At 47.9% G+C, this 24,238-nt stretch overlaps 1 protein-coding gene across 6 annotated transcripts in view; it reads left to right on the top strand.

Annotated features, from left to right (window-relative positions):
- The window catches only part of BIRC6 (baculoviral IAP repeat containing 6), a 2,386,688-nt gene that overhangs the window by 1,504,933 nt on the left and 857,517 nt on the right, over window positions 1-24,238 (top strand). For all 6 annotated transcript variants that reach the window (XM_086926902.1, XM_086926900.1, XM_086926901.1 and 3 more), the window contains 3 exons: window positions 1,690-2,252; window positions 9,132-9,307; window positions 23,765-23,861. In XM_086926902.1, coding sequence (XP_086783028.1) covers window positions 1,690-2,252; window positions 9,132-9,307; window positions 23,765-23,861 — 836 coding nt within the window. The remainder of the gene's footprint in view (window positions 1-1,689; window positions 2,253-9,131; window positions 9,308-23,764; window positions 23,862-24,238) is intronic.

Raw genomic sequence — 24,238 nt, 5'->3', positions numbered from 1 at the left:
TTCGGCCTTTCTGAGGCTCCCTGATCAACCTTCTTTGTTCAAGTACCCTATTGTAACACGGTTCTTGAAGGGCATCACTCACATGTATCCACCTGTTCCGTTTGTGATGCCTCAGTGGGACTTGAACCTGGTTCTAACCTTCTTGATGTGCGCTCCCTTTGAGCCACTTCATTCCTGTCCTCTCCGTCTCCTGACTTTAAAGACAGCCTTCCTGGTTGCCATCACCTCTGCCAGGAGAGTGAGTGAGTTCCAGGCTCTTTCTGTCAAACCTCCTTTCATGTCCATTCATCCAGACAAGGTGGTTTTGAGAACTAGACCTTCTTTCCTGCCCAAAGTAGTCTCTGCTTTTCACATCGGGCAGTCCATCACCTTACCCTCCTTCTTCCCGCCTCCGCATCCTTCAAAGGATGAAGAGCGGCTCCATCGTCTGGACCCAAAACATGCGCTCTCATTTTATATGGATCGCACACGCCAGTTCCGGGTGGATGACCAACTGTTTGTTGGCTACGTGGGTGCGAAGAAGGGACCGGCGGTGCATAAACGGACCATCTCTCGGTGGGTCGTTCTGTGCATCAAAGCGTGCTACTCTTTGGCTCGGAAGGAGCCTCCTGTTGGGCTGAGGGCCCATTCCACTCGGGCCACGGTGGCTACTACTGCCCTGGGCCGGGGAGTCCCCTTGCAGGACATTTGCCAGGCGGCTACGTGGGCCTCGCTGCACACTTTTGCGAGGCACTACTGCCTGGACAGTCAAGTCCGGAGGGATGGCTTCTTTAGCCGTTCTGTCCTCCAGGACTTTCTGGTGTAAGATTGTATTGGTTCACAGACCCTCCACCGGGGTTGGTATTGCTGGGGTATCTATTCTAAGGTAAGGAATCTAATACTAACCTGTTTCTTTCAGATGAACAAGTTACTTACCTTCGGTAACGATATATCTGTAAGAAACAGTAGTTAGTATTAGATTCCTTACCGCCCCACCCATCCTCCCCGTTCTGCGAACTGATACCTAGGGTTAAGGACATCCCTTTCAGGGCCCTAGTTTCAAATGGCACCAGTGTTGGTTCTCACATGGCTCTGCGTGTTCTGGCGCGGAAAAGCTGTGTGCAAAGAACTGACGTCAACGCGCGAAGGCGGCGTCTATATACTCCAGCGACGTCATCACGGCGCACAACGCCAACGACGGACGCGGAGCCGCAGGACACGACTGCAGACGACGCCTACCGACGCGCAGGGGTACTGCTACGCAAAAGTTTCCGGATCCAGACTGACGCCTGGGGATATTCTAAGGTAAGGAATCTAATACTAACTACTGTTTCTTACAGATATATCGTTACCGAAGGTAAGTAACTTGTTCATTTGTACTAATGGTTACCTTATGCAATTCCTCAATTAGGAACGACCAAACTGTTATCAAATGCATTTTCTGCATTCAAACCTGAAAGAATATGGTGGATAAGTTCTGTTTTCGTGAACTGTATCAAATCCTGTATTTACCTCATGTTATTACTGCCAGAATGATCTTTGATGAAAACCTCCCTGATATTGATAGAATGCACAAGCTATAACTAGTATATAGTACTGTATGTTTAAAAAAATATGCTTGAATTATTGTGTGGAATGACGAGAACACAGAATATATAAGTACTCTTGACACCAATACAGATTTATTTTTGTTCCTTCTCATGCATACAGGGGTGCATTTCAAACAGGCCAAGGACCATTGGATGCCCAAGTAAAGCTTTTAGAATTTACACTGGAGCAGAATTTTGAGGTGGTTTCTGTCAGCACCATCTCTGCCGTGATAGAGTCCATCACATTTCTTGTGCATCATTACATTACATGTTCTGACAAAGTGGTTTCTCGCAGTGGATCTGATGGCTCAGTGGGTGCCAGAGCTTGTTTTGGAGGGCTTTTTGCCAATATCATTCGTCCTGGTGATGCCAAAGCAGTTTGTGGAGAAATGACACGGGATCAGCTAATGTTTGATTTGTTAAAGTTGGTAAACATTTTAGTGCAGTTGCCACTTTCCAGCAACAGGGAATTCAGTGCACGAGTGCCAGTTGCAAGCAGCACAACAGACAGCGTTTCAGATGAGGAGAAGGTTTCTGGGAGCAAGGATGGAAGTAGCAGCATTTCATCAGCTCAAGGTGCATCTGTGTTTGTGGCAGATTTGGTTCTGGCCAACCAGCAAATCATGAGTCAGATTTTATCTGCCCTCGGACAATGTAAAAGCAGTGCAATGGCCATGATAATTGGTGAGTATTTGGAAATGTAAAGGTACAGTTGCCTTTTAAGCCATGCAAGGCAAAATGTTATATTGTGTGCTTATACAGGCTATCTAACACTCCCAACACATTATTTATAAAAAAACAACTCAAAAGACTAAGCATCTGACATCAGTCTCTAAATTGTCCTCCTTGGACCTTGTAATTTTTGCAGTGCTTCTATGTTTGTATAACTTAATTGGGGTTTCTGTTGAAAGGAGATTGAGGAGAACAACTCTTTAAACTATCCCTCCTCTCTTCAACTAGATTGCACTCTCCTTAGACTATTAGCCAGTTTTTAAATCAATTTCCTCTTAATGATCTTGAACGTCTTCCGTAGCTCCTGCACATGGACCTGCAATTAGAATTGATTTCTTTCACTAAGTATTAGCTATCTGTTAGCCTCTTAATGTGTCTATTCCCTGTTGCAAGGCTGTTTCTGATCCCCATATAGACATATGCCGATTTGCATACTGAGTTGGAAAGGTCCTCTGTTCATTTTCCCTATTTTATTGTTCTCTCTAAATGACTGGTTAACAATGTGCAAGGTTTTTTGGCTTATCAATTTTCGGTCATTAGGGAGAGACAATCTGCATCAAGTGGGTAGCCTAAGTATTTATTTGTCTTCCTTAAGTATTCAATGCTTGGGAAGAGGATGTAGCCTAATGGCTAGGGCTGTCAATCTCAAATCTGGGGAACCATGTTCGAGTCTTTGCCTTGACGCTCAACATCCTGTGATTCTGGGCAAATCACTTAATCTCCCCATGCCTAACTAAAATGAATGTGTCCTTGTGTAACGCAGCTGGTGCTCGTGTAAAGCTCTGATACCTTTGGGTCAAGTTCGCGCTTTATAAAACTACAGAAAAAAATGCTTAAATACAACATTATCTGATAGACACGTCTAGATGTAGATTCCTTACCTTTGAATTTCCCAGGCATCAGACTCGATCTACAAACTTTTGCGTGAGCAGTACCCCTGCGTGCCGTCAGGGGCCTCCGTTCGATCCTGTGTGATGTTGCCGGCGAAATTGGCGTTGGTTGTGACGTCACGGTTATAGGAAGCTGGCTCTGTATAAATTATGCCAAAGTATGGTATAGTGTGCACAGAGTCCAGTGGCTTCCTAGAGGCTTTACAGGGGCTAACAATGATAATACTAATGCTCTCTTTTGTGGTAGTGTGGGCGAGCAGTTAGGCTTATCAGTGGCCTGTGTTGTACACACATAGGCAAGAAATTTACACACACTCAATGTCTAAATCTGAGACAAATTGTTTGTAAAATATTACTTTTTGTAAATTTATTTTATAGAACCAAAGATACTTTGTTGCAGTAAAAATGCGTTCTGCAATATCGCAGTTTTTCAATATCAAAAGTGTACACTTATTGCATTTTTCAATCAGAACAGTGTTATCCTATTGGAGGAAACACAATTAGGAATTTGAAGGTAAGTACTATTTATAGTATTATGCTTTTTGGTGAAGAATCAGTACCAGGCAAGGTTCAAGTAAGTAACAAAACTACACCACCAGCGGCACTGGGGCGGCCAGGGTGAAGTGGTAAAACTCGGGATCCAGTGCCAATGTTATCCAATGGAGAAAGGGGGCATTCAAAGTGGTACTACTTGCATGAAAGTAGCACAGTTTTGAAACCCAGTCTTTGAGGGTTCAAGTAAGCACAGGGGCAGCACAAGGCAGCCCGAATGCCAACAGAACGTCAGGCTCCCAGTGCAAACTAATGGGGAATCTTGAACTTGCAAAAAGGCTGCAGGCTCAGGCTCAGGCCAGGAGGCTGATCAATAGAAACCTACATTTGCACAGATAGGATTGGATGAGCTGGGTCATCACAACACCTTCTGTAGATCTCTCCAGGACCAGGAGCTCCGGTGCAGGGTTGCTCTTTGGCATTGGAAGTCAGCTGACCAAATGCGGTTTGGGTAGGGGGGTCATCATGCAGATGCTGCAAGCGTCAACATGTAGTCCGTCAGGGTTCAGCCCACGAGGACTCTTGCTCAGGATCACTGTGGAACTTTTCTGGACCAGTGAGCCTCTTGGACTCAGGCTGTGAGCATCTGGTGCAGAGATAGTTGATTTTACGGCTCCACAGACAGAGCTTAGTCTTGAAACTTGATTTTTGGACAGGTCTGATGTTCACAGAATATCCGAAGAATTTGTTGAAGGCAGTCCTTCCAGGGCTTTGGAGATCGCTGGTCTACAGGTCGAATCATGCAGACAGACTGGCGGGGCTGGAACCACGGCAGTCGCTGGAGCTCCTTGTCGTGCGGTGATTGGCTCTTCTTTGTCCTCTGCTTTGTAGATTGTCGATAATCTGAGGATTAAGGTTCGGGGGTACGCCTAAATTCTAGTTTTGGGGAGAAACCATGCCAAAAAGTGTACTTTCCTACACTCTTCCCTCCAAACAAATGAGGGTGAGACTAACATTTCCGAAGAGAGTCTTCATTGTCTAAATGTAAGAACCTGGAAAGACCATCTACATTGGCATGGGCAGTCACAGGTCTGTGTTCCACTGTGAAATCCATTCCCTGTAGGGAGATGGACTACCTCAAATGTTTTGGGTTCTCGCCTTTCACCTGCATAAGCCATCTTAGAGGTCTGTGGTTGGTTTGAACAAGCAAGTGAGTACCTAACAGGTATGGTCTCAACTTCAGGGATCAGCCCATATTAAAGGCTGTTTCAGGGATTCTGCTGAGTCACAGAACTATTCTTACGACCATGGAACCTTAAAAGGCAGGAACTGAGGTATCCTACCACCTTTGTACCCATGAGCCCAGGACAAACCACCTATAATGTCTCATTCGCCCTCCTACTCAATCACACAGGAACAAATAACTTGACACCCCAGAACACAACATTCCCCCCCTCTCAGGGTTTGCGATGACAGGACACACCCGTTTGCTCTCACACTTGTGCTTGTCCACAATAAAATCTACCAGACATGAAAAAAGATTAAAATATTAATTTTAACTATTGTGCTCTAGTATATAGTATACGTACCACATTAAGTTAAAAGATGCTGTGAGAAGTTGGCCTGATATATGATGCTCACTAGTTCTAGTGATCACCATGTATCAGTCCAAACAACCCTTATGGTGATTGGTTGTAAGTCAACCTTATAGACCAGCTATCCTAATGGTAGCATGGACAAAGCAGTCTTAGGCTAAACTCTTTTGGCATGTGAAGCCAGCTGTTTTACCTCACATAACCCCTTGAATACCAAATGAAAAGACACCACACAGGTAGTTATGAAAATAAACAAGATATTTATTAACTAACATACACCTCTGAACTCTTTATGAGATCAGAGGGCTAGGCACATGACAAGACTCTTGAGAAAAATACGTTAAGTTGCACGAGTTACAATGTTTCCCTAGGGGCGCAACAAACCATACACTAAGTAATTGGAATGTGAAAGTCAATCAAAGGAATGGAGCTGTCCAGAGGCTGTAGGATCGCTGGGACCACGCTATCCTAACTTTAGGTAACTAATAGGAGGCCCACGGAACGCGTGTGCAGAGTGTGAACTCACACGCGAGATGCGTACAAACGTCTATGGACAGTACAGTTTTAAGAAAAGGTGAGTACGGAGTCCCTGACTATATAGGACAAAAACGACTGTGGAACTGGACACTAGGAGAGTCAAGCTACCCTTGAGCACCGAGATGCTCGTGTTACCTCACCCACAGGCTGCGGGTGCATAGGTGCCACGTCGTGTCGGGTTCCGGCGTTGAAGTCTATGGAGCCTGGAGGAAAAGATGCTGCAGGCGGTCAGGAGGAAGATGTCCGGTGTGATCCAAGGGTGGATCAGTGAAGAGAAGAACCTGAAAGCAGAGGGGACAATGTTCAAAGTCACTAGCCAGTGACTGGAGTGGAACCAGATGTCGTCGCGATCAGGTGAAGGTGGACGCTTGTCTCTGCAGCCACGTGGACCAGGTGGTGTCTTCGACGACCAGGATGGAGGCACGAGCTGTCCCATGCAGGCTCTCGCTGTCGGCGGTGTCTTCTCCGGTTTCGGGTTCAACAGGCCTTGGCAAAGGCAACCCACGCGGTGAGTGGAAACGGCGTCTGGAGTGGACCAGGAGGGTCCGGGGTGCTCCTCTTTTGAAAGGGAGCAAGGGCCAGTCTGAAGCAACCAGACCAGCAGCAAAGTTGTCGGAGTTCGTCGTCTAGGAGGCCACTAGCCAGCCGGCAAGTGACCAGACAACGCGTCGAGCAGCAAACAGGCAGAAGGGCCCCACGCAGATCTCGTGGATGCTGGAGGACTGGTCTTCGGTGCAGGAGCTGCTCAGGGTCGGGGCTTCTGAGTCCCCAAAGCACTTGGACGAGGATGCCTCTGAAGTCGTGATGGAGCGAAGTGCTGCTTCGTTCAAGATGGCCGGTCCCACGTGTCTCGTCGCACCCACGGGTCTCAGCTCTGCTGTAGATGTGGATTGAGGTCGGAGAGGTCTGGGAATCCGGGTCTCGTCGGGCTCTGAAGTCTGGATCCTTGCAGGAAGACGACAAAGGGAAGCCGCTGTACGCTGATGGTGCCTGCTGGTGCAGGGTGGACACTCCTTGCCCACAAGGGAGATTTCTTCCGTCTTCTGTGGAGCAGAACGTCGAAGTCCAGAGTTTCTTCTTGTGAAGTTGATCAGGATAATCTAATTTGGAACGGGACCAGCTCCTACCTTTATTCGGCTAAAGGGGGCTGCACTACGACTATGTCCCTCCTCTGGGTGGGACCAGGAAGGGGGGTGGTTACACCCCCTTTCCTTTGTCCGGTCTTGTGCCAGCTCTGGGGCTGGAGTGCCCCAGGAACTTGTTTGGACCGGTGTATGCACAGGGACACCTTGTGTGCCCCAGGCATGTCTCATTCCTTTCAGCCCTGTCCTACCTAATACACAAAATCCTGTCTGGGGTGGTGCTAGCACCTCCCAAGGCAGAAACCCCTTTGTCCAAGCCTCCCTCGCTGGAAGGACTCCCAGCAGCAGGAGGTCAGACTTGTGTCTGTGGTGGCAGCATCCATTTTGTGATGCTGAAGCTCGAGTTAACTTTAACCGGGGTTCACAGTTACATACATGTCGTGTCCCTCTAGAAGGGTGGAATGCTACCCCCGTCGCCAGAATTGGCGAGGGGGTAGTATTCCAATTCGTATGACACCTTACTCGACATGTTTTGATAATGCTATACCAAAGTTAGCATTTAACCGCGAGGATTATAATGCACTTAAGAGTATATGGTATAGCGTTATCATGGAACCAGCTAAAGGACTTGGTTCCGAAAGCTGCAGACAGGCTCAGCTCATGCTAGAGCACAATCTCACATAATTCCAAGCACTCTGCCTTCAGGATTGATAAGGCCTGCCATAGGAGTGACTGATAGGAGGATATGTGTCCATTTTAGGGTTAGATATAGGGATACTATATCTAAAGCAAAGGGTGGTTACACCACCTTGCCCCAGCTGATTGATCAGCCAGTTGTGTTAGATTTGGATGGCCAGCCAGGGGTGGCATAATACATGCTGCAGCCCCTGGTAGGCCCTGGGTGCACCTATGCCCTGGGTACCTAAGGTACCCTGTGCAGGGGCTGATAAGGTGACTCAGTATCCAATTAGATATGTACCTAGAGTACATGGAATCCATTTTACAGAGAAAGCAGTGGGCCTGGGGTCCTGAATAGCAGGGCCCCAGGTCAACTAAGTCGAAAAACCAGCAAAACACCAGGCAAAAAGTTGGGGGCAACCATAGTCGGATATCCACCTTCCTACAAAGTGTACTAGATTTTAGTTCTAAATATGTTATATAAGTTTTTGACATGAGCACTTATTTGTGCAAAAACAAAAAACACAAACGGATCAAGAACAACAGCTGCTCATGTTTTTTTCCCCATGCATTTGCAGTGAATTTTTACTATGAATGCTGTGCAAATAAACAAAGTGGCATAATGGCGTAACTTTGTGAATTTTACACTATGTAAATTACACTGGTCTAATTAAGCTGTTTTGGGAGAAAAGATGAAATAAGCTGTTTGGAGAGAAAAGATAAAGGGGACAAAACAAGATAACATGTTAATGTGAATCAAGTCTTTTTCTAGAAGAAGTAGGAGGGACAGTTTAATACAAGGAATAGATTGCAGTTGGCCAATACGGATGTATGAAGAGGCATTGTACATGTATGTGGAATTGGGTGAGATTGAAGCAATGTATATAGATTTGGTGAATATATGATCTGAGAGCATATAGATGGGGAGGTGATGCTAATTGTTGTTTTGTAATCACGTTATTGTGCAAAGATTCAGAATTTCATCCATTTGCAGAAGTCTGTGAACTTAATTGAGTGGATTATTATGGGGCAGGACAGATGTTTGCAGTTGTGAATTAAGACGTGAGGAATTGAAGGTGGAATGTGACTAGGAATTCCTGAAATCCTACTTGTCTTAATGCTTGCATCTATGTAAAGACAAGGCGTGCAAAGTCCTGTCTGTAGGAGTTTCCAATTTTGCGAACAACAAAGCTAAAGTTACCATCTGGTTCATTTGTGAGAATAAGTGCCTAGATTGCTACTAGTGACATATTAACTTTAGACAGGTGGGATGGGCTTTACTTGGAATTTTGGCATGTTGTATATGGTGATTTAAGTGGGTCCTATGAATATTTGGCTGGTTTTGTTTGTTTAGTTTGTAATACCAAGTTCATTTCTCGTGATGGGCTGAGTTTGGTGGTTTGCGTAAATAATTGACTGTGGGATACAAAATTAATTGATGACCCTATTTGAAGTGTACAAGTTTTTTAATACTGTATTGTTTTGTTGCTGCATAATGCCCCTTGTTTTAAGAAACCTATACATTTTTATATAAGATGATTTTCTTGTTTGAATTAGGTGCGAGTGGGCTACATCTGACCAAGCATGAAAACTTTCATGGTGGATTGGATGCCATATCTGTGGGGGATGGTTTATTCACTATATTGACCACTCTCAGTAAAAAAGCTACCACAGTGCATGTGATGCTGCAGCCAATTCTTACATATATGGCATGTGGATACATGGGAAGACAGGTAAGGAATTACATTTTATTTGTGTTAAAATCGGTTTTATTTTTCATGGCCCATCTCACTATTGTGTCCAGCAACTCGAATTGTTACATTTATATTACTTAGTCTATTAGTCAAACATTCCATGAGCACTGTTTATCTGAAAGAGACCATTAGTTCTAGATTCCTTAACTTAGAATTACCCCCATGCGTCAGACTGTATCTGGAGAAATGTTTTCTTTAGCAGTACACCTGCTCATCGGTAGGTGGCGTCAGTCGACTCCGCGCCCGTCATTGGCGTTGTGGTTGACGTTGCAGTGTCTACTAAGACGCCGCCCCTGCATGCTGAGGTCAGTGTTTATCTTTTTCCACGCCAGCCAGCACAGATCCGGAGGGAGCATGCCCCTTAGACACTTTTTGACAATGTTTTTTTACTTTTGTCGTCTTCTTTTTGGAGTCTTCCACCTCCTGATACCACGAGGGATGTTCCATCATCGGGCCGGCGTCAAGCCCTGTGACTTCTGTCACAAGTCGATGTCGGTCACTGATCTGCCCCTCATGTGCCTTTGGTGCCTGGAGCGCAGCCACAATCCGAAGTCGTGCTCCGACTGCCGGGCCATGAACCCTGTCAGGGACTGTGGGACACAGTCAGGGTGTTTGGTCAAGACTGGTGACTGGTTAGAAAATGAAGCAGAAAAAGGAGTACAGCACTGCCCTTGATCACACAGGGCGTCATAGGAGAAAAGGGATCCAAGGGGGAAGCCTGAACGAAGGAATAAAATGGCTAAGACCCAAAGGATGGGCCCTCGAGAGGCAATTTAGCATTCAGAATAACTACATCCAGATTAGATGTGCAGCCGTAGATACATATATACACACACACACAACATTAACAATAAATGGATTTGGAGTAAAGCCCTCGGGAGCTCCACATGGTTAAACTGAAGCTCAGTAAGTTCCTCACCCACAATTGCTGTTACGGATACTGACTGCAAATACCCACATATAGGATATCCATGCAAAGGCAGGGTCTGTGGAGCTGATAACTATGGTGGTGTAATAAATGTAACTCAATGACAAAACTCCCAGGGAACAAGAAACACCACTTAGGTTGTCAGCTGTGCCCACAGATCTTTGCGATGAAACAGGAACACACAAGGCAGTAACAGGAAAGGGGAATAACTAAATACAAGCACAATAGACAAGGAGCTAGACAGGAGGAGTGCTAAACAGTAAAGGAAGGAAATCACAGGGCACACTTGGCAGAAAGCAAGTAACAAACATACAAGGTAAAAGAAACAAGACAGCAGGACGAGAAAGACAGTAAACTAGGAACTGGAACCAAGGAAATGGGAAGAAAAGCAGGGACTGGAAAAGGATATACAGAAGGGGAGGCTACAATGGTATACTAGAATAGTACTGAATCAGAAGACAAGAAAACACAGTAGCACTGAAGGATGTACAGGAGCAGAAACAAGAATTGAGCAAAAGCTCAAGAGCCAAGGTAGCACTGCAGGCAGTGCTAGTTCAGGAACAGGAAAAAACTATAGCCCAGGAAACAAGGAGTCAAGAGAGCAGTGCAAATCAGGAACAAGAAATAGCTGAAGCTCAGGAACAGGAATAAAGAATAACTATAGCTCAGGAACTCAGGAAACAAGGTATCACTGCATGCGGTGCTAATTCAGGCACAAGGAATAGCTATAGCTCAGGAATCAAGGAACCAGGATTAATTATAGCTCGGGAATCAAGGAATATCAAAAGCTCAGGAAATAAGGATCGGTCTCACCGGAATACAACTACAATGTCCAACACTGGACTCAAGGGAGATCGGGCTTAAAAGAGCTCACAGTAATCAAAGCATCAGGTGTGAGCAGGCTAGCAGCAGCCAGCCACGTGTGAGCTGAATTCCTCCACCCATCCTTGGCCTGCAGGGGTGGAGACGAAGCAGTTGAGTAGGGAATTCTAGGTAATTGAGTTTCAGGCAAGAGCATGCTGGCTTCCACAAAACCCGGCATGGATTAGGAATGGATATCAATTCCCAAATAGTGCCCAAATGACTGTAAGTCAGTATATGCATGATCCGGAGGGTCCAGTAGCCTATTATGACACTGGAGAGTCCCACGGTTCAGCCCCCTGGTGGTGGACACGAGAATGCAGGGAGCATGTCATGACAAACCCGAAGTCTTTACGGCAGCGGTCCTGAAAGATTTTGGAGGCCCGGCAATTCGCTCTATGCTGCTTGTGGTCCCTGTCGACAGGAAAGTTGCGGGACCGGTCGTCGAATCTGAAAGAGACACGTTAGTGATAGATTCCTTACCTTAGAATATCCCCAGGTGTCAGACTGGATCCGGAAATTTTTGCGTAGCAATACCCCAGTGCGTCGGTAGGCGTCGTCTGCGGCTCCGCATCAGTCGTCGGCGTCGTTCGCGCCAGAATGACGTCGTCGGAGTACTTAGACGCCACCCATGCGCGCTGACGTCAGTTCTTCTTTTTTCCGCGCCAGCTAGCGCAGATCCGGAGAAGCTCTACCCCCAGTCAATTTTTGACTGAATTTTTTGATCTTTTGATCACTCTTTTTTGTCGAGTCTTCGACGCTATCGGTGCCGATAGGGATGCCCGGGTCCAAGCCCTGCTCGAAGTGCGATCGACTGATGTCTGTCACGGACCCCCATCGCCGGTGCCTGAAGTGCTTAGGCCTCGACCATGACGATCGAACCTGCTCTGACTGCCGGGCCCTGACGTCGAAGGCTAGGCAGGAGCGGTCCCGCAAGCGACTCGAGCTGAGGCAGTCGGCCCGCGCCGCTCCAGGTCCCGGTCCCACGAGAGGTCGAGGGACAGGTCGCGAGGTCGGAGTCATCGAAGCTCCGGGAGTGGACACCGGTCGTCAGGTTCCAAGTCCTCAGGTAAAAGGCATGAGAGGTCGGAGCGACGTCATCGGTCCTCCGACCCACCCCGACACTCGCACGTTGCGGCCGGGGGCTCGGGCGACGCCGCCCACGCGTCTCCGCGGGAGTTGCTAGCAATCCCACCTGCCCCACACCTTCGGGTCCCTGGGCACGGCGCGACGCCGGAGGAGATCGAGCGGGCCATGAGGGCCCTCCCTCCTCAGTCGGTTCCCGTGACGCCTTCGGGCCCAACGGTTCCGTCTGGAGGTCCTAACGGGTCGGGTGCTTCGGCCCCGACGCCGTCGGGTGTTTCGGCCCCGGCGCCGCAGGACCTCACCGGATCCCGCTGCGGATCCGGGGCTTTGCCGGTCGACCTTACGACCTCACCGGCGCCGTCCCCACAGGTGTCGCCCCCGGCGCCCACTGTGGTTGCTGTCCCCAATGTTTCCTGCGGTCCGACTCAGGCGGCGGTCGACCTTACGACCTGTGACGAGGAAGATTGGGAGGGGTCCGAGGACCCTCTGGCACTGGATTGCCAGTCTCAACAGGACTGGACATATGAGCTTGGGTAGGCCAGTGGTCTTGACACTTCGCCAGATACTGGATTTATCTCCCCTCCGACTGTGGCTTCGGAGGCAGGCTCTACATGTAGTGTAGTGTTGACGAAGGCAGCTAAGGCCTTAAACCTTAAGCTCCCCGTCGCGGCCGTGAGGACTAACCTCCTCACAGAGGTCCCCAAACCGCAGGCAAGCTCCAGTGAGCCTCTGCTGCCGTTCAATGAGGCCTTGTGTGACATTCTTGTGGGCACTTGGTCCAAGCCCGCCACAGGTCCGCCTGTGGATAGGAACGTGGCCAGACGCTACCGCCCGGCCCCGGGCGACCCATGCTTTTTGTCCACCCACCCCACCCCCGAGAGTCTGGTCATCCAGGCCTCCCAACTCCCAGACCGCATTCCCGTCGGCCCCGTCCGACAGGGAATCCAAGAGATACGAACAGTTCGGGAAGAAGGTGTTCTTGTCTGTTAGCTTAGGGCTGCGGTCTGTGAATACTGCCTGTCTCTTGGCCCGCTACACCCACACTCTGTGGGACACGGTTGCGGAGGTGCTGCCACAATGCCCGGAGGAGGTCCAGGCTAAACTCGGCCAAGCCCTTGCGGAGGGCCGAGATGCAGCACGTTTTTCTATCCGGTGTGGGCTGGATACAACGGACTCATTGGGCAGGGTGATGGCAATGACAGTGGCGGTTCGACGCCACGCCTGGTTGAGGTCCGCCAACTTCTCGGCCGATGTCCAGGCCACACTCCCGGACATGCCGTTTGATGGCCGTCGCCTCTTCGGCGACAAGGCAGATCATGCGCTGGAACGTTTTAAGGACTCCAGGGCTACGGCCAAGTCCTTGGGCCTCACGGCTCCACGCCAGCAATCGGGTGCCTTTCACTCCTTTCGTGGCAACGGAAGGGGCGCCCCCCCACGTACTGCCAGCCACGCGCCGCAGAATGTTCAACAGAGCGGTGGCGGACGTGGAAACCGCCGTGGCGGCGGTCGGGGACCACGGCGAGGCCAGTCCACACCTCCCTCAGCAGCACCCGCCTCAAAACCTTCCTAGTCCGAGTTTTCAGGCACATGTGACGCCTGTGGGAGGCAGGGTTCGCCATCACCTCTCCCACTGGGGCACAGTCACTTCGGACAGGTGGGTGCTGCAGATCGTCCGAAGGGGCTACTCCCTCCCCTTCGAGGCGTCCCCTCCATCCATGCCACCGCAATGCCACCGCGTGTCGGGGGATCACTTGCAACTATTGCACGAGGATGTCACGGCCCTCTTGGCCAAGGGGGCCATCGAGCGCGCTCCTGGGCCAGAGGTAGGGTGTGGATGTTACTCCCACTACTTCCTGGTACCCAAGAAGGGCAAAGGGGGCCTACGCCCTATCTTGGACCTGCGGAACGTCAACGGCTTCCTCCGGAAGGAGAAGTTCAAGATGCTGACTTTGGCTCAGGTCCTGTCTGCCCTGGACCCGGCAGACTGGATGGTAGCGTTGGACCTGCAGGACGCTTATTTCCACATCCCCGTCCTGCCGGCCCACCGGCGTTACCTGTGGTTCACGGTAGGCCAAGAGCACTTTCAGTTTACCTTGCTCCCCTTCGGCCTTACCAGCGCTCCACGGGTGTTCACGAAGGTGATGGCGGTGGTTGCAGCTCATCTGCGCAGGCAAGGGGTGTCAGTCTTCCCCTACCTCGACGACTGGTTGTTGAAGGCGGGCTCGCCCCAGACAGTCGTCAGCCACCTCCAGACTACGGCCGACCTCCTGCATTTGCTGGGGTTTTCCATCAATGTGCCGAAGTCGCACCTGTGCCCCTCTCAGAAGCTCCTCTTCATCGGAGCGGTTCTCGACTCGGCGCACTTTCGGGTTTACCCTCCCGAACAGCGGGTTCAGGATATACAGGCTCTGATTCCAATCTTCCAGCCGTTATCCCGAGTCTCAGTCAGGTTGACGCTGCAGCTTCTGGGGCTGATGGCCTCCTGCATCCTTCTGGTGCATCACGCCCGGTGGCGGATGCGGGCTCGACAGTGGGACCTGAAGTTTCAGTGGGCCCAGCATCAGGGCAACCTGTCCGACCATGTCCTGATCTCGGAGGGCACTGCGAGGCAACTGCAGTGGTGGCTCACGGTCCGCGACTGGGTCAGTGGCAGATCCCTCTCCCTACCCCACCCGGAGCACGTGGTTGTGACGGACGCGTCCCTCCAGGGCTGGGGAGGCCACATGGGAGAGGCGGAGATCAGAGGCCTCTGGTCTCCGGCGGAGTCCCGGCTCCATATCAACCTTTCGGAGCTGCGGGCGATTCGTCTAGCACTGAAGGCATTCCTCCCCTCTGGGAGAGTGTAGTGCAGGTGTTCACGGACAACACCACCACCATGTGGTACTGCAACAAACAGGGCGGGGTGGGGTCGTGGACCCTCTGCCAGGAGGCTCTGCGCCTTTGGCAGTGGCTGGAACATCAGGGTGTGACCGTGGTGGTTCAACACCTGGCAGGTTCTCTGAACGCCAGGGCGGACGAACTCAGCCGCCGGTGCATGATGGATCACGAATGGCGTCTGAACTCGGACGTGGCGCAAGGCCTCTTTCAGCAGTGGGGAGAGCCTTGGTTAGATCTATTTGCCACCGAAGAGAACGCGCAGTGTCATCAGTTCTGCTCGTTGGAATTTCCAAGGCGGCATTTGCTCGGAGACGCTTTTCGTCGCGAGTGGAGTTGCGGTCTGTTGTACGCCTTTCCGCCTATACCACTTCTGCCCAGAGTGCTGAAGAAGATCAAGCGCGACCGGGCACAAGTCATCCTTGTGGCTCCGGACTGGGCACGAAGATACTGGTATCCCGAGCTACTAAGTATGTCAGTCGATCTCCCGGTTCGTCTGCCTCTTCAGGAGAACCTTTTGTCGCAGCAGCAGGCGACGGTCCTCCACCCGAACCTGTCCAGTCTCCACCTCCATGCTTTGAGATTGAGCGGCAACAGTTGAGGCCATTTGACTTGCCTCCTGAAGTCTGTAACATCATTCTGGCAGCCAGGCGTCCCTCCACAAAGTCGGTATACGCCTGCAGGTGGAACAGATTTGTGGCATGGTGCACAGCAAAGGCTGTGGATCCTCTCTCTGCCCTCTTTCTGAGGTTCTTCTCTTCCTTCTTTCTCTTGCCCAGCAGGGCTCGGCTCTGGGCACTATCAAGAGCTACCTTTCTGCCCTTTCAGCCTTTTTGAGGCTGCCTGATCAACCTTCTTTGTTCAAGTCCCCTGTTGTTAATCGATTCCTGAAGGGCATCACGCACACGTTTCCACCGGTTCCCTTCGTGATGCCTCAGTGGGACTTGAACCTGGTTCTTACTTTTCTGATGTGCGCTCCCTTTGAGCCACTTCACAACTGTCCTATCCGCCTTCTTACCTTGAAGACTGCTTTCCTGGTTGCCATCACCTCTGCCAGGAGAGTGAGCGAGCTCCAGCCTCTATCCTCTAAACCTCCTTTCCTTTCTGTCCATCCGGACAAGGTTGTGTTGCAGACAAAGCCCTCTTTCCTGCCAAAGGTAGTCACAGCCTTCCACATCGAGCAGTCCATCACCTTGCCCACCTTCTTTCTGCCTCCGCATCTCTCGAAAGGAGGAAGAGCGGCTTCACCGTCTGGACCCAAAACGTGCACTTTCATTCTATTTTGATCGCTCACGCCAGTTCCGGGTGGATGACCAACTCTTTGTTGGTTACGTGGGCGCTAAGAAGGGACGGGCGGTGCACAAATGGACCATCTCTCGGTGGATCGTGTTGTGCATCCAAGCATGCTACTCCTTGGCTAAAAAGGAACCTCCTGCTGGGCTGTGGGCCCATTCCACTCGGGCCACGGCGACTACTACTGCCTGGGCCAGGGAGTCCCCTTGCAGGACATTTGTCAGGCAGCTACGTGGGCCTCGCTGCACACGTTCGCAAGACACTACTGCCTGGACAGCCAAGTCCGGAGGGATGGCTTCTTTGGCCGTTCTGTCCTCTAGGACTTTCTGGTGTGATTATTGGTTCGCAAACCCACCACTGTGGTTGGTATTGCTGGGGTATCTATTCTAAGGTAAGGAATCTATCGCTAACGTGTCTCTTTCAGATGCACAAGTTACTACTTGTGTAACGATATATCTGTAAGAGACATTAGTTAGTGATAGATTCCTTACCGACCCACCCATCCTCCCCGTTCTGCGAACCGATATCTAGGGTTAAGGTCATCCCCTTTCAGGGCCCTCGTTTCAATGGCACCAGTGTTGGTTTTTAGCATAGCTCTGCGTTTCTGGCACGGAAAAGCTGTGTCTAAGAACTGACGTCAGCACGCGGAGGCGGCGTTTAAGTACTCCGACGACGTCATCACGGCGCCGACGACGGATGCGGAGCCGCAGACGACGCCTACCGACGCGCAAGGGTACTGCTACGCAAAGATTTCCGGATCCAGTCTGACGCCTGGGTATATTGTAAGGTAAGTAATCTATCACTAACTAATGTCTCTTACAGATAGATCATTACACAAGTAGTAACTTGTGCTTCAGGGCCTTAGTTACAGGGCACCAGTGGTCAGTATCTTGCATGGCTCTGCGTTTCAGGCGTGGAAAGTCGTGTACAGAACGGACGTCAGCTCGCGAGGGCGGCGTCTAAGTAGCTGCCGCAACATCATCTCGGCAACACCAACTACGGACGTAGAGCCGCACGATGCCACCTAACGTGCAGGGTTACTGCTTACGAAAACTTTCCGGATCCAGTCTGATGCCTGGGGGTAATTCTAAGGTAAGGAATCTATCACTGCTAATGTTTCTTACAGATATATCGTTACCGAAGGTAAGTAACTTGTTCCTTTGGTTGGTTTCCCAAGATGGCCGCCGAGCCCGGGGCCAAAAACTCAAGTGACCCCCATAGCAAAACCAGGTTCTGTCAAAATAGGTAATTTTGATGTCTCCTCAATACGATTTGGGCCCTTCCCTGCCGCGGGTACTTGGCCCCCACACATTTTAGGTACCATTTCTATCGGGAGACTTGGGCATATGCTGGGTGGTAGGAGATTTGTCGTTTCTTTCTGAAGCGTGAACATTTTGGCACAGTTATGCAAGGAAAATGTGACAGTCACATTTTGAGGTTTGCAGGACATTGTGGGTAAGATAACTTGTTGGGATCCACAAGGGAGACATCACCAAGTACGTTTAGTATACGACGATATCTACAGTTTTTCTTAGATGGAATATACACCATGGCAGAGAGACAAAAAAGACCAATATTACTGCACAACCATCTATTCTTTTTTCACACACACATAATGGTTGGATTTGGCACAAGAGCGAGTGATGGTTCAGTATATAAAATATTATTATCAAGAGATTACACAAAAATGAAATGCATGGTCAATAATTGAAAGGACACAAACTGACTGAGTGACTCACAGCTCATGAGCTGTGAAGCCGCATCAAGGCCCCAACCGCTTTACAGGCCATTCACACACCTTTCGTACCTGATGCACACAAAACCATTCACACCACCACCAGGCACGGAACCAACACATTACTACATTCACAAAAAGGGACAATGTACACCCTGCTTCAGAAAGACAGAAAAGACAAATATTACTGCACAACCATCTATTCCTCAAGCACACATACATAGCGGTTGGATTTGGCACAAGGGTGAGTTATTCAGTATATACAATTGTATTAACAAGAGATTTCACAAAAATGACATGCACTGTTAATTGAAAGGATGGGAAACTAAACCATTGACTCACAGCTCATGAGCTGTATAGCTTCATCAAGGCCCCAACCGCTTTACAGGCCATTCACACACCTTTCGTACGTGATGCAAACAAGACCATTCACACCACCAGGCACAAACCAACACATTACAACATTCACAAAAAGGGACGAGGTACACCCTTCTTGAGAAATACAGAAAAGACCAATATTACTGCACAGCCATCTATTCCTCAAGCACACATACATAATGGTTGGATTTGGCAAGAGGGTGAGTGATGCATAGCATATACAATTGTTTTAACAAAAGATTTCACAAAAATGAAATGCACTGTTAATTGAAAGGACAGGAAACTGAACCATTGACTCACAGCTCGTGAGCTGTAAAGCCACAACAAGGCACCAACAGGCCATTCACACACCTTTCATACGTGTGACCCATACAAAACCATTCACACCGCAAGCCGCGGGCCAATCACATTACAACTCTCACATCGGCAGACAGTGCCTTTCAAGGGACCATCACTTTCACACGCCCACATGCCTGACACAGCAACCACACTAGCTGACGGATTGCGTGGACTGGCATTTGGCTACCAGTGTGTGTAGTGACCAGCAGCAAGTCACTACTCGCCCACGGCCAGCCAAGCGCCAGTCCACGCACACTACCAGCCAAACACCAGTCCTTTCACACCACCAGCCGAGTGCCAGTCCGTTCACACCAGCAGCCGAGCGCCAGTCCACACACTTCGCCAGCCAACGCCAGTTCAGGCACACCGCCATCCAAGCACCAGTCTACGCACACCGCCAGCCAAAACCTAGTCCATGCACACCACCAGCCAGACGCCAGCCTACACACACCGCTATCACATTTAAGGTTTTTTTATACAAAAAAGAAAACACAAACAAATTATAAATAGATTCAAATCTATTAACAAAATCTGAAACTAAATACATTGCACGAATACCTACCTTGAAACTGAACAAAAAATATAAAACAATAGAGACCAGGCAGTTCACTTTACCACTCATGGATGCTTCCAAAAATTGTTATGCGTGTGTCACATTCTAAAACAAGCAGGCACACACAGTGCAAGGGTAGAAGGACACTCAGGGCAGTACATATGAGTCTCCTTCCACGTACCTCTTTGCCAACAGACTTTAGTCTCCTACGGGGAAAGTCATTGGAAGGCATGGGAGGAATGTGATCAGGAAAGTGGCGATCTTTTAATCTAGCCACATTCTCCTCCACTCCAACTCCAGGAACACTTGCCTGTTCCACTACAACAAGGCTGCCTATTACAGATTCCTCAAACGCACAAGTCAACTTTGACTCAAGATAACAATCCTTAAATACAACAAAAGCATTAAAGGTTGCCAAGTGGAAAAGATCGATAGCCAACTTCTTATACCAAATGTAAGCCTTATGAAGAGCAGTGTAAGGTTCCAACCTGTGATCTACTCTATCAACATCACCCATTTGTTTATTGTAGTCTAAAATGCACACAGGTTAGCCCGCTTCAGCAACCTGAACCCAAACAGTCACAGGTGAAGTGCTTTCATCATGGATGGTAGTCAGCATGTAGACATCTCTCCTGTCTGAAAACTTCATAGCTAGAGATTCCTTGCTACGCAACGCACTGCACTGTCCCCGCACAATTTTTGACAAACAAGTTATTTTGGGAAACCTTTACGGTTAGAGCGGATTGTGCTTCAAGCATCAGTGTTTACTTTGGCCAATTCCCTGAAAAACTGCACTCCGTTTTAGAGGTTATCTATATATAAATGGTATCCTTTGTTAAAAAGTCCTCTACCAAGTTCCTACACAATTTTCTCAGTCACTCTAAAAGTGAACAGACAACCAGTGGAGTCAATCCTGAAATCCGTACCAGTGTACACCCTGAAATTAGAGACCTATCCAGTCCTACTGTCACACAACATATACATCTTAATTCCTTAGTGTGCCCTCTTACTAGGAATGTATTGCCTAAAAACCAAGCGGCCCTTCAAAAAGACCAAAGACTTATCCATTTCGATTTCTTTCCCTGGAGCATAGATCTCATAAAATCGATCTACAAAGGGATCAATGGCACACCGAATCTCAAAAAGACCGTCACAATCAGGGTGTTCTTGTGGCAATGCTAAACCATTATCAACAGAATGCAGCATCCGAAGCAGAAGCAAATACCTATCATGACTCATGACTGCTGGAAATCTAACCGTTGCCATCAAGGGACTAGTAGACCAATATGAAGACAAATTATGGTTTCCTTCGCAAGCCCATCAAAAAAGTTAAACCCAGGAACTTCAACTCATCCAGATTTGTGGGAGTCCACCGGGTAGCTCTAGAGTGGGGCCCAAGGCTGCCACTGTTTTCTCCCAAATACTGTTCAGCATACAAATAAGTCTGCTCAACAATCTCTGTCAAAAATAAATCGTCCATAAACAACTGAAAATAATGTATTGGCAACAAGTTTTCAGTATCCACTCTACACCCTGAAACACCAGTAAAGTCTTGCAATGCTGGCTGCACCATGCCTGGGGCAACCCAGTGGTCAGCACTTCTAACGGGAAACCTTGCAGCCCAGATGCCGCTTGCTGCACTCTCGGCACATCAATGTCCTCCTCTAAAATAGGCGCTTCATCCGCACTGAAAGTAGCTTCATCATCCGATGATTCCTCGTGGATCGAAAACTCACTGTCTAAAACTTCCACTGCCTCAGATGCAGAGTCTCTCTGAACCATGGTCCGAGGAAGACTCAAAACGCATACCAACAACCTGCTGAGCAGTAATCCTGCGGCTGGCCACAATCCTTACTAAGCAAGGAGACTTCACAAACAATCAATTACAACAAACACTGTGCAAAATAAGTAAACAAAGAAAGAGTGGCTTTATCACAAAGATCTATATACTCAAAAACTATACGATTCACTTGCAAGAGACAGCTACACTCAACAGCGCCTACTCTGCAGAGACACAGCAAAAACCAACGATATCCCACTAGACGGAGAAAACAAGACCAATTACTTTCAAGATAACAAAATACACATCAAGCACAAATGCAAAAATCTTTTCACATTCAATAAAACCGAAGCTAAACATTCATCTATTATTACACCAGAAACAGTCAAGAAGTATAAAAAAATTAGGGGGAAGTCCTTCCCTACGGGACCACCTCCATGCACTATAAAAACAAATCCCTGGCATTTTAGTGGGGTATTCTGCCTCCTCTGCTCCTGGATTCATTGATTGTGGCTGTTTTCTGCCTCCTCAGCCACTAGTGCCCCCAGAAAGGCCAAAAACTGGGCCGGTCTATCCCCAGGAGGGGCAGAAAAGTCAATCAAATATTGTGCCCCTATTGTAAGCTACCTTTCCCAAGGGATTGCTTCCATTTCTGCAAAAAGAAATCCCTGGTGCCTAGTGGGGGCATTCCTGCTGCACAATCGCAACGCCATGCACGATTGTGCAGCAGGAATGCCCTGCAAAGAGACATCAGGGGAGAGGAAAAACTCTTTCCTCTCCCCCGATGCTTCGATGCAACAAAATCTGCACTCCCGCCCCACTGGAACAAAGAAACGTACCTGTTTCCTGCTGGACCCCTGGAAGCAAATGGCTTCCAGCGCATCCAGCTGCTCCTGGTGATCTTGGCGCATGCTGTGTGCGCTGACGTCACAGGATCGCCGAGGGGGAGGGTTGGGGATTGCAGTGGAAATTCTTCCTCTACCATCCCTGCTTGGGAGTGTAGATGGGCTGCCCACGGGGGGAGCACCAGCGCTTTTCCCATGGGTGGGTGCCATGACTGAGCGGTTCTGTCATGAGCACATGCCCACCGTGGCTCATTACGGAACCGCTCCGTCATGAGCATGAAAGGGGTTAACATCTTGCTGTTTTGTTGAGGGTCTTATTGTTACTCCCTCCTTTTTAAGTCCCTTTTATCTGGGTTAGTTTGTTTCTTCCGCAGAGTAAATCCTGTGCTTACAAGGAATAATATAAATTTGATAAACTGTTTCCGCTATGGCATTTCCAGCCAGTCAAAACCTCTAAAATGTTAATATATTCGACAATGAACCTGAGAGTTCTTTGGCAGAATAATGCATTAGAATAATTGAAATAAGCTTCCTAACTGTCCTACCAATTCTGAACTGAATCAATAAGGCTTTATTCAGAAAAAATAGCAGTAGGTTGAGCATATAAATAAGTGCATTAAAGTATGTCATTTCAGTTTATTACCAGCAAAATACCCCTATTTATAGTTTCATATTCTCCCACTAAAACGTTTAATGTAGGGATTCTCAGAGTATTTTTTCTTACAATACTCTCTTAAATTTCTAGCCACGATTAATGCAGTAAGACCTGTTTAACAACATCTGACCTGCAAATGGGGTGGTGGTGGGGAGTAGGGTTGGTGTTTTTATAACTACAAATCATGAAATCGCTGTGTATTATATGCATCTATCTGCATAATTCAAGTATTTCGAGATACTGCTTGGGACGCATGTCCTACCGATGTGCAGTGATGGATGTTAGTGATCTGATGATACTGTTCTTAAGGCCTTTACCATAGCAAGCTTCTGTTGTGATTGACAAACATATCAATGTGTCAAGCACAATGTATGAAGTGTGCTTTTTTTTGTAGACCACTACTAAATCACTTGATTTAAATCTATAAATTGCAGCTTTCTTGTATTTTCTGGTGACATGATGTTGTTTGCTGGTTGCATTATTATCTGCTTCCTTAATGTCACATACCAAGGGCAAAAAGTGACATCTATCTTTTCTTTTAGTCTGCAGAAACATTGGCAGTGAAAGAGTACCACAAAACAAAAAATCTCTTCAATGATAAAACATGTTAATGTTTACTTTTGAGTGTGGTTTCTTAGTGTCCATATTTATGTTTACAGGTAATGGTAGACTTAATGCACAGCTATGTATTACAAAGCTTTAATTAAAGGTTATTTTTGTTCCTGTTCATTGAAAAGCCTAGAGAGTAGTTTTTCTCCTGACAGGCCTTTAGACCAGTTCAGACTGAGAAATGGTGATAATTTACAGTAGTAATAGTTAAAATATGTTAGTTCTGCGTATTCTAATTTAGTGCTATAGAAAGGTCATAACTTTATAAGTTTCAAATGTTAATAATAGAATTCTGAAGTTATTCTTTGCAATTAGGGGTGGTAAATTCTCTTAAAGGAAGTTAAAAAGAGACAGTGTGCATCTCCAGTTTTCAAATATTTATAAGATTGTGATAGTCACCTAAAGGTCAAATAAAACCTACTTCTTGTGTGGGCATTTCACAATATGCTACATACAATATTAATGTTCATAATACTTGCACTCTTCATATCCTTTTTTAGGGCTCCTTATCCACATGCCAGTTATCGGAACCGCTGTTGTGGTTTATTCTGAGAGTTTTGGATACAAGTGAAGCATTAAAAGCCTTTCACGAAATGGGTAAGCAAGGGTGTTTTGAGAGCTGTCTGCATCTTTGATTGACCCCAGTCCCTTCAGTTTCAATTTAACCTCTATGATCAATCCCTTGGGAGAAATATTGTTTATGTGTAGTGCATGTTATTACCATGTGCTGTATTTTGTTTGTTTAGCCATTTTTCAGGGATGCTGTACATGTTTAAAGCAGTACATAGAATACATTTAAGAGCATGGTTGCATCAAAGATATTGGTGATGTAGCTCATAATGAGTTTAAAGACAAATATACCACTTGAATTTTAAATATTTACAGTATAAACGTTTATTAACAGTGGATTTGTGATGATGAGTAATGTGGCTGGTATTCCCATGTATTGAGCTAGGCTTTGATAGGCCATTTTT

This window comes from Lissotriton vulgaris, chromosome 6 (assembly GCF_964263255.1).
Source record: "Lissotriton vulgaris chromosome 6, aLisVul1.2, whole genome shotgun sequence".
NCBI lineage: Eukaryota > Metazoa > Chordata > Amphibia > Caudata > Salamandridae > Lissotriton > Lissotriton vulgaris.
Note: the sequence above shows the minus strand (reverse complement) of the source record. Positions and strands in the feature narration are given on the sequence as shown.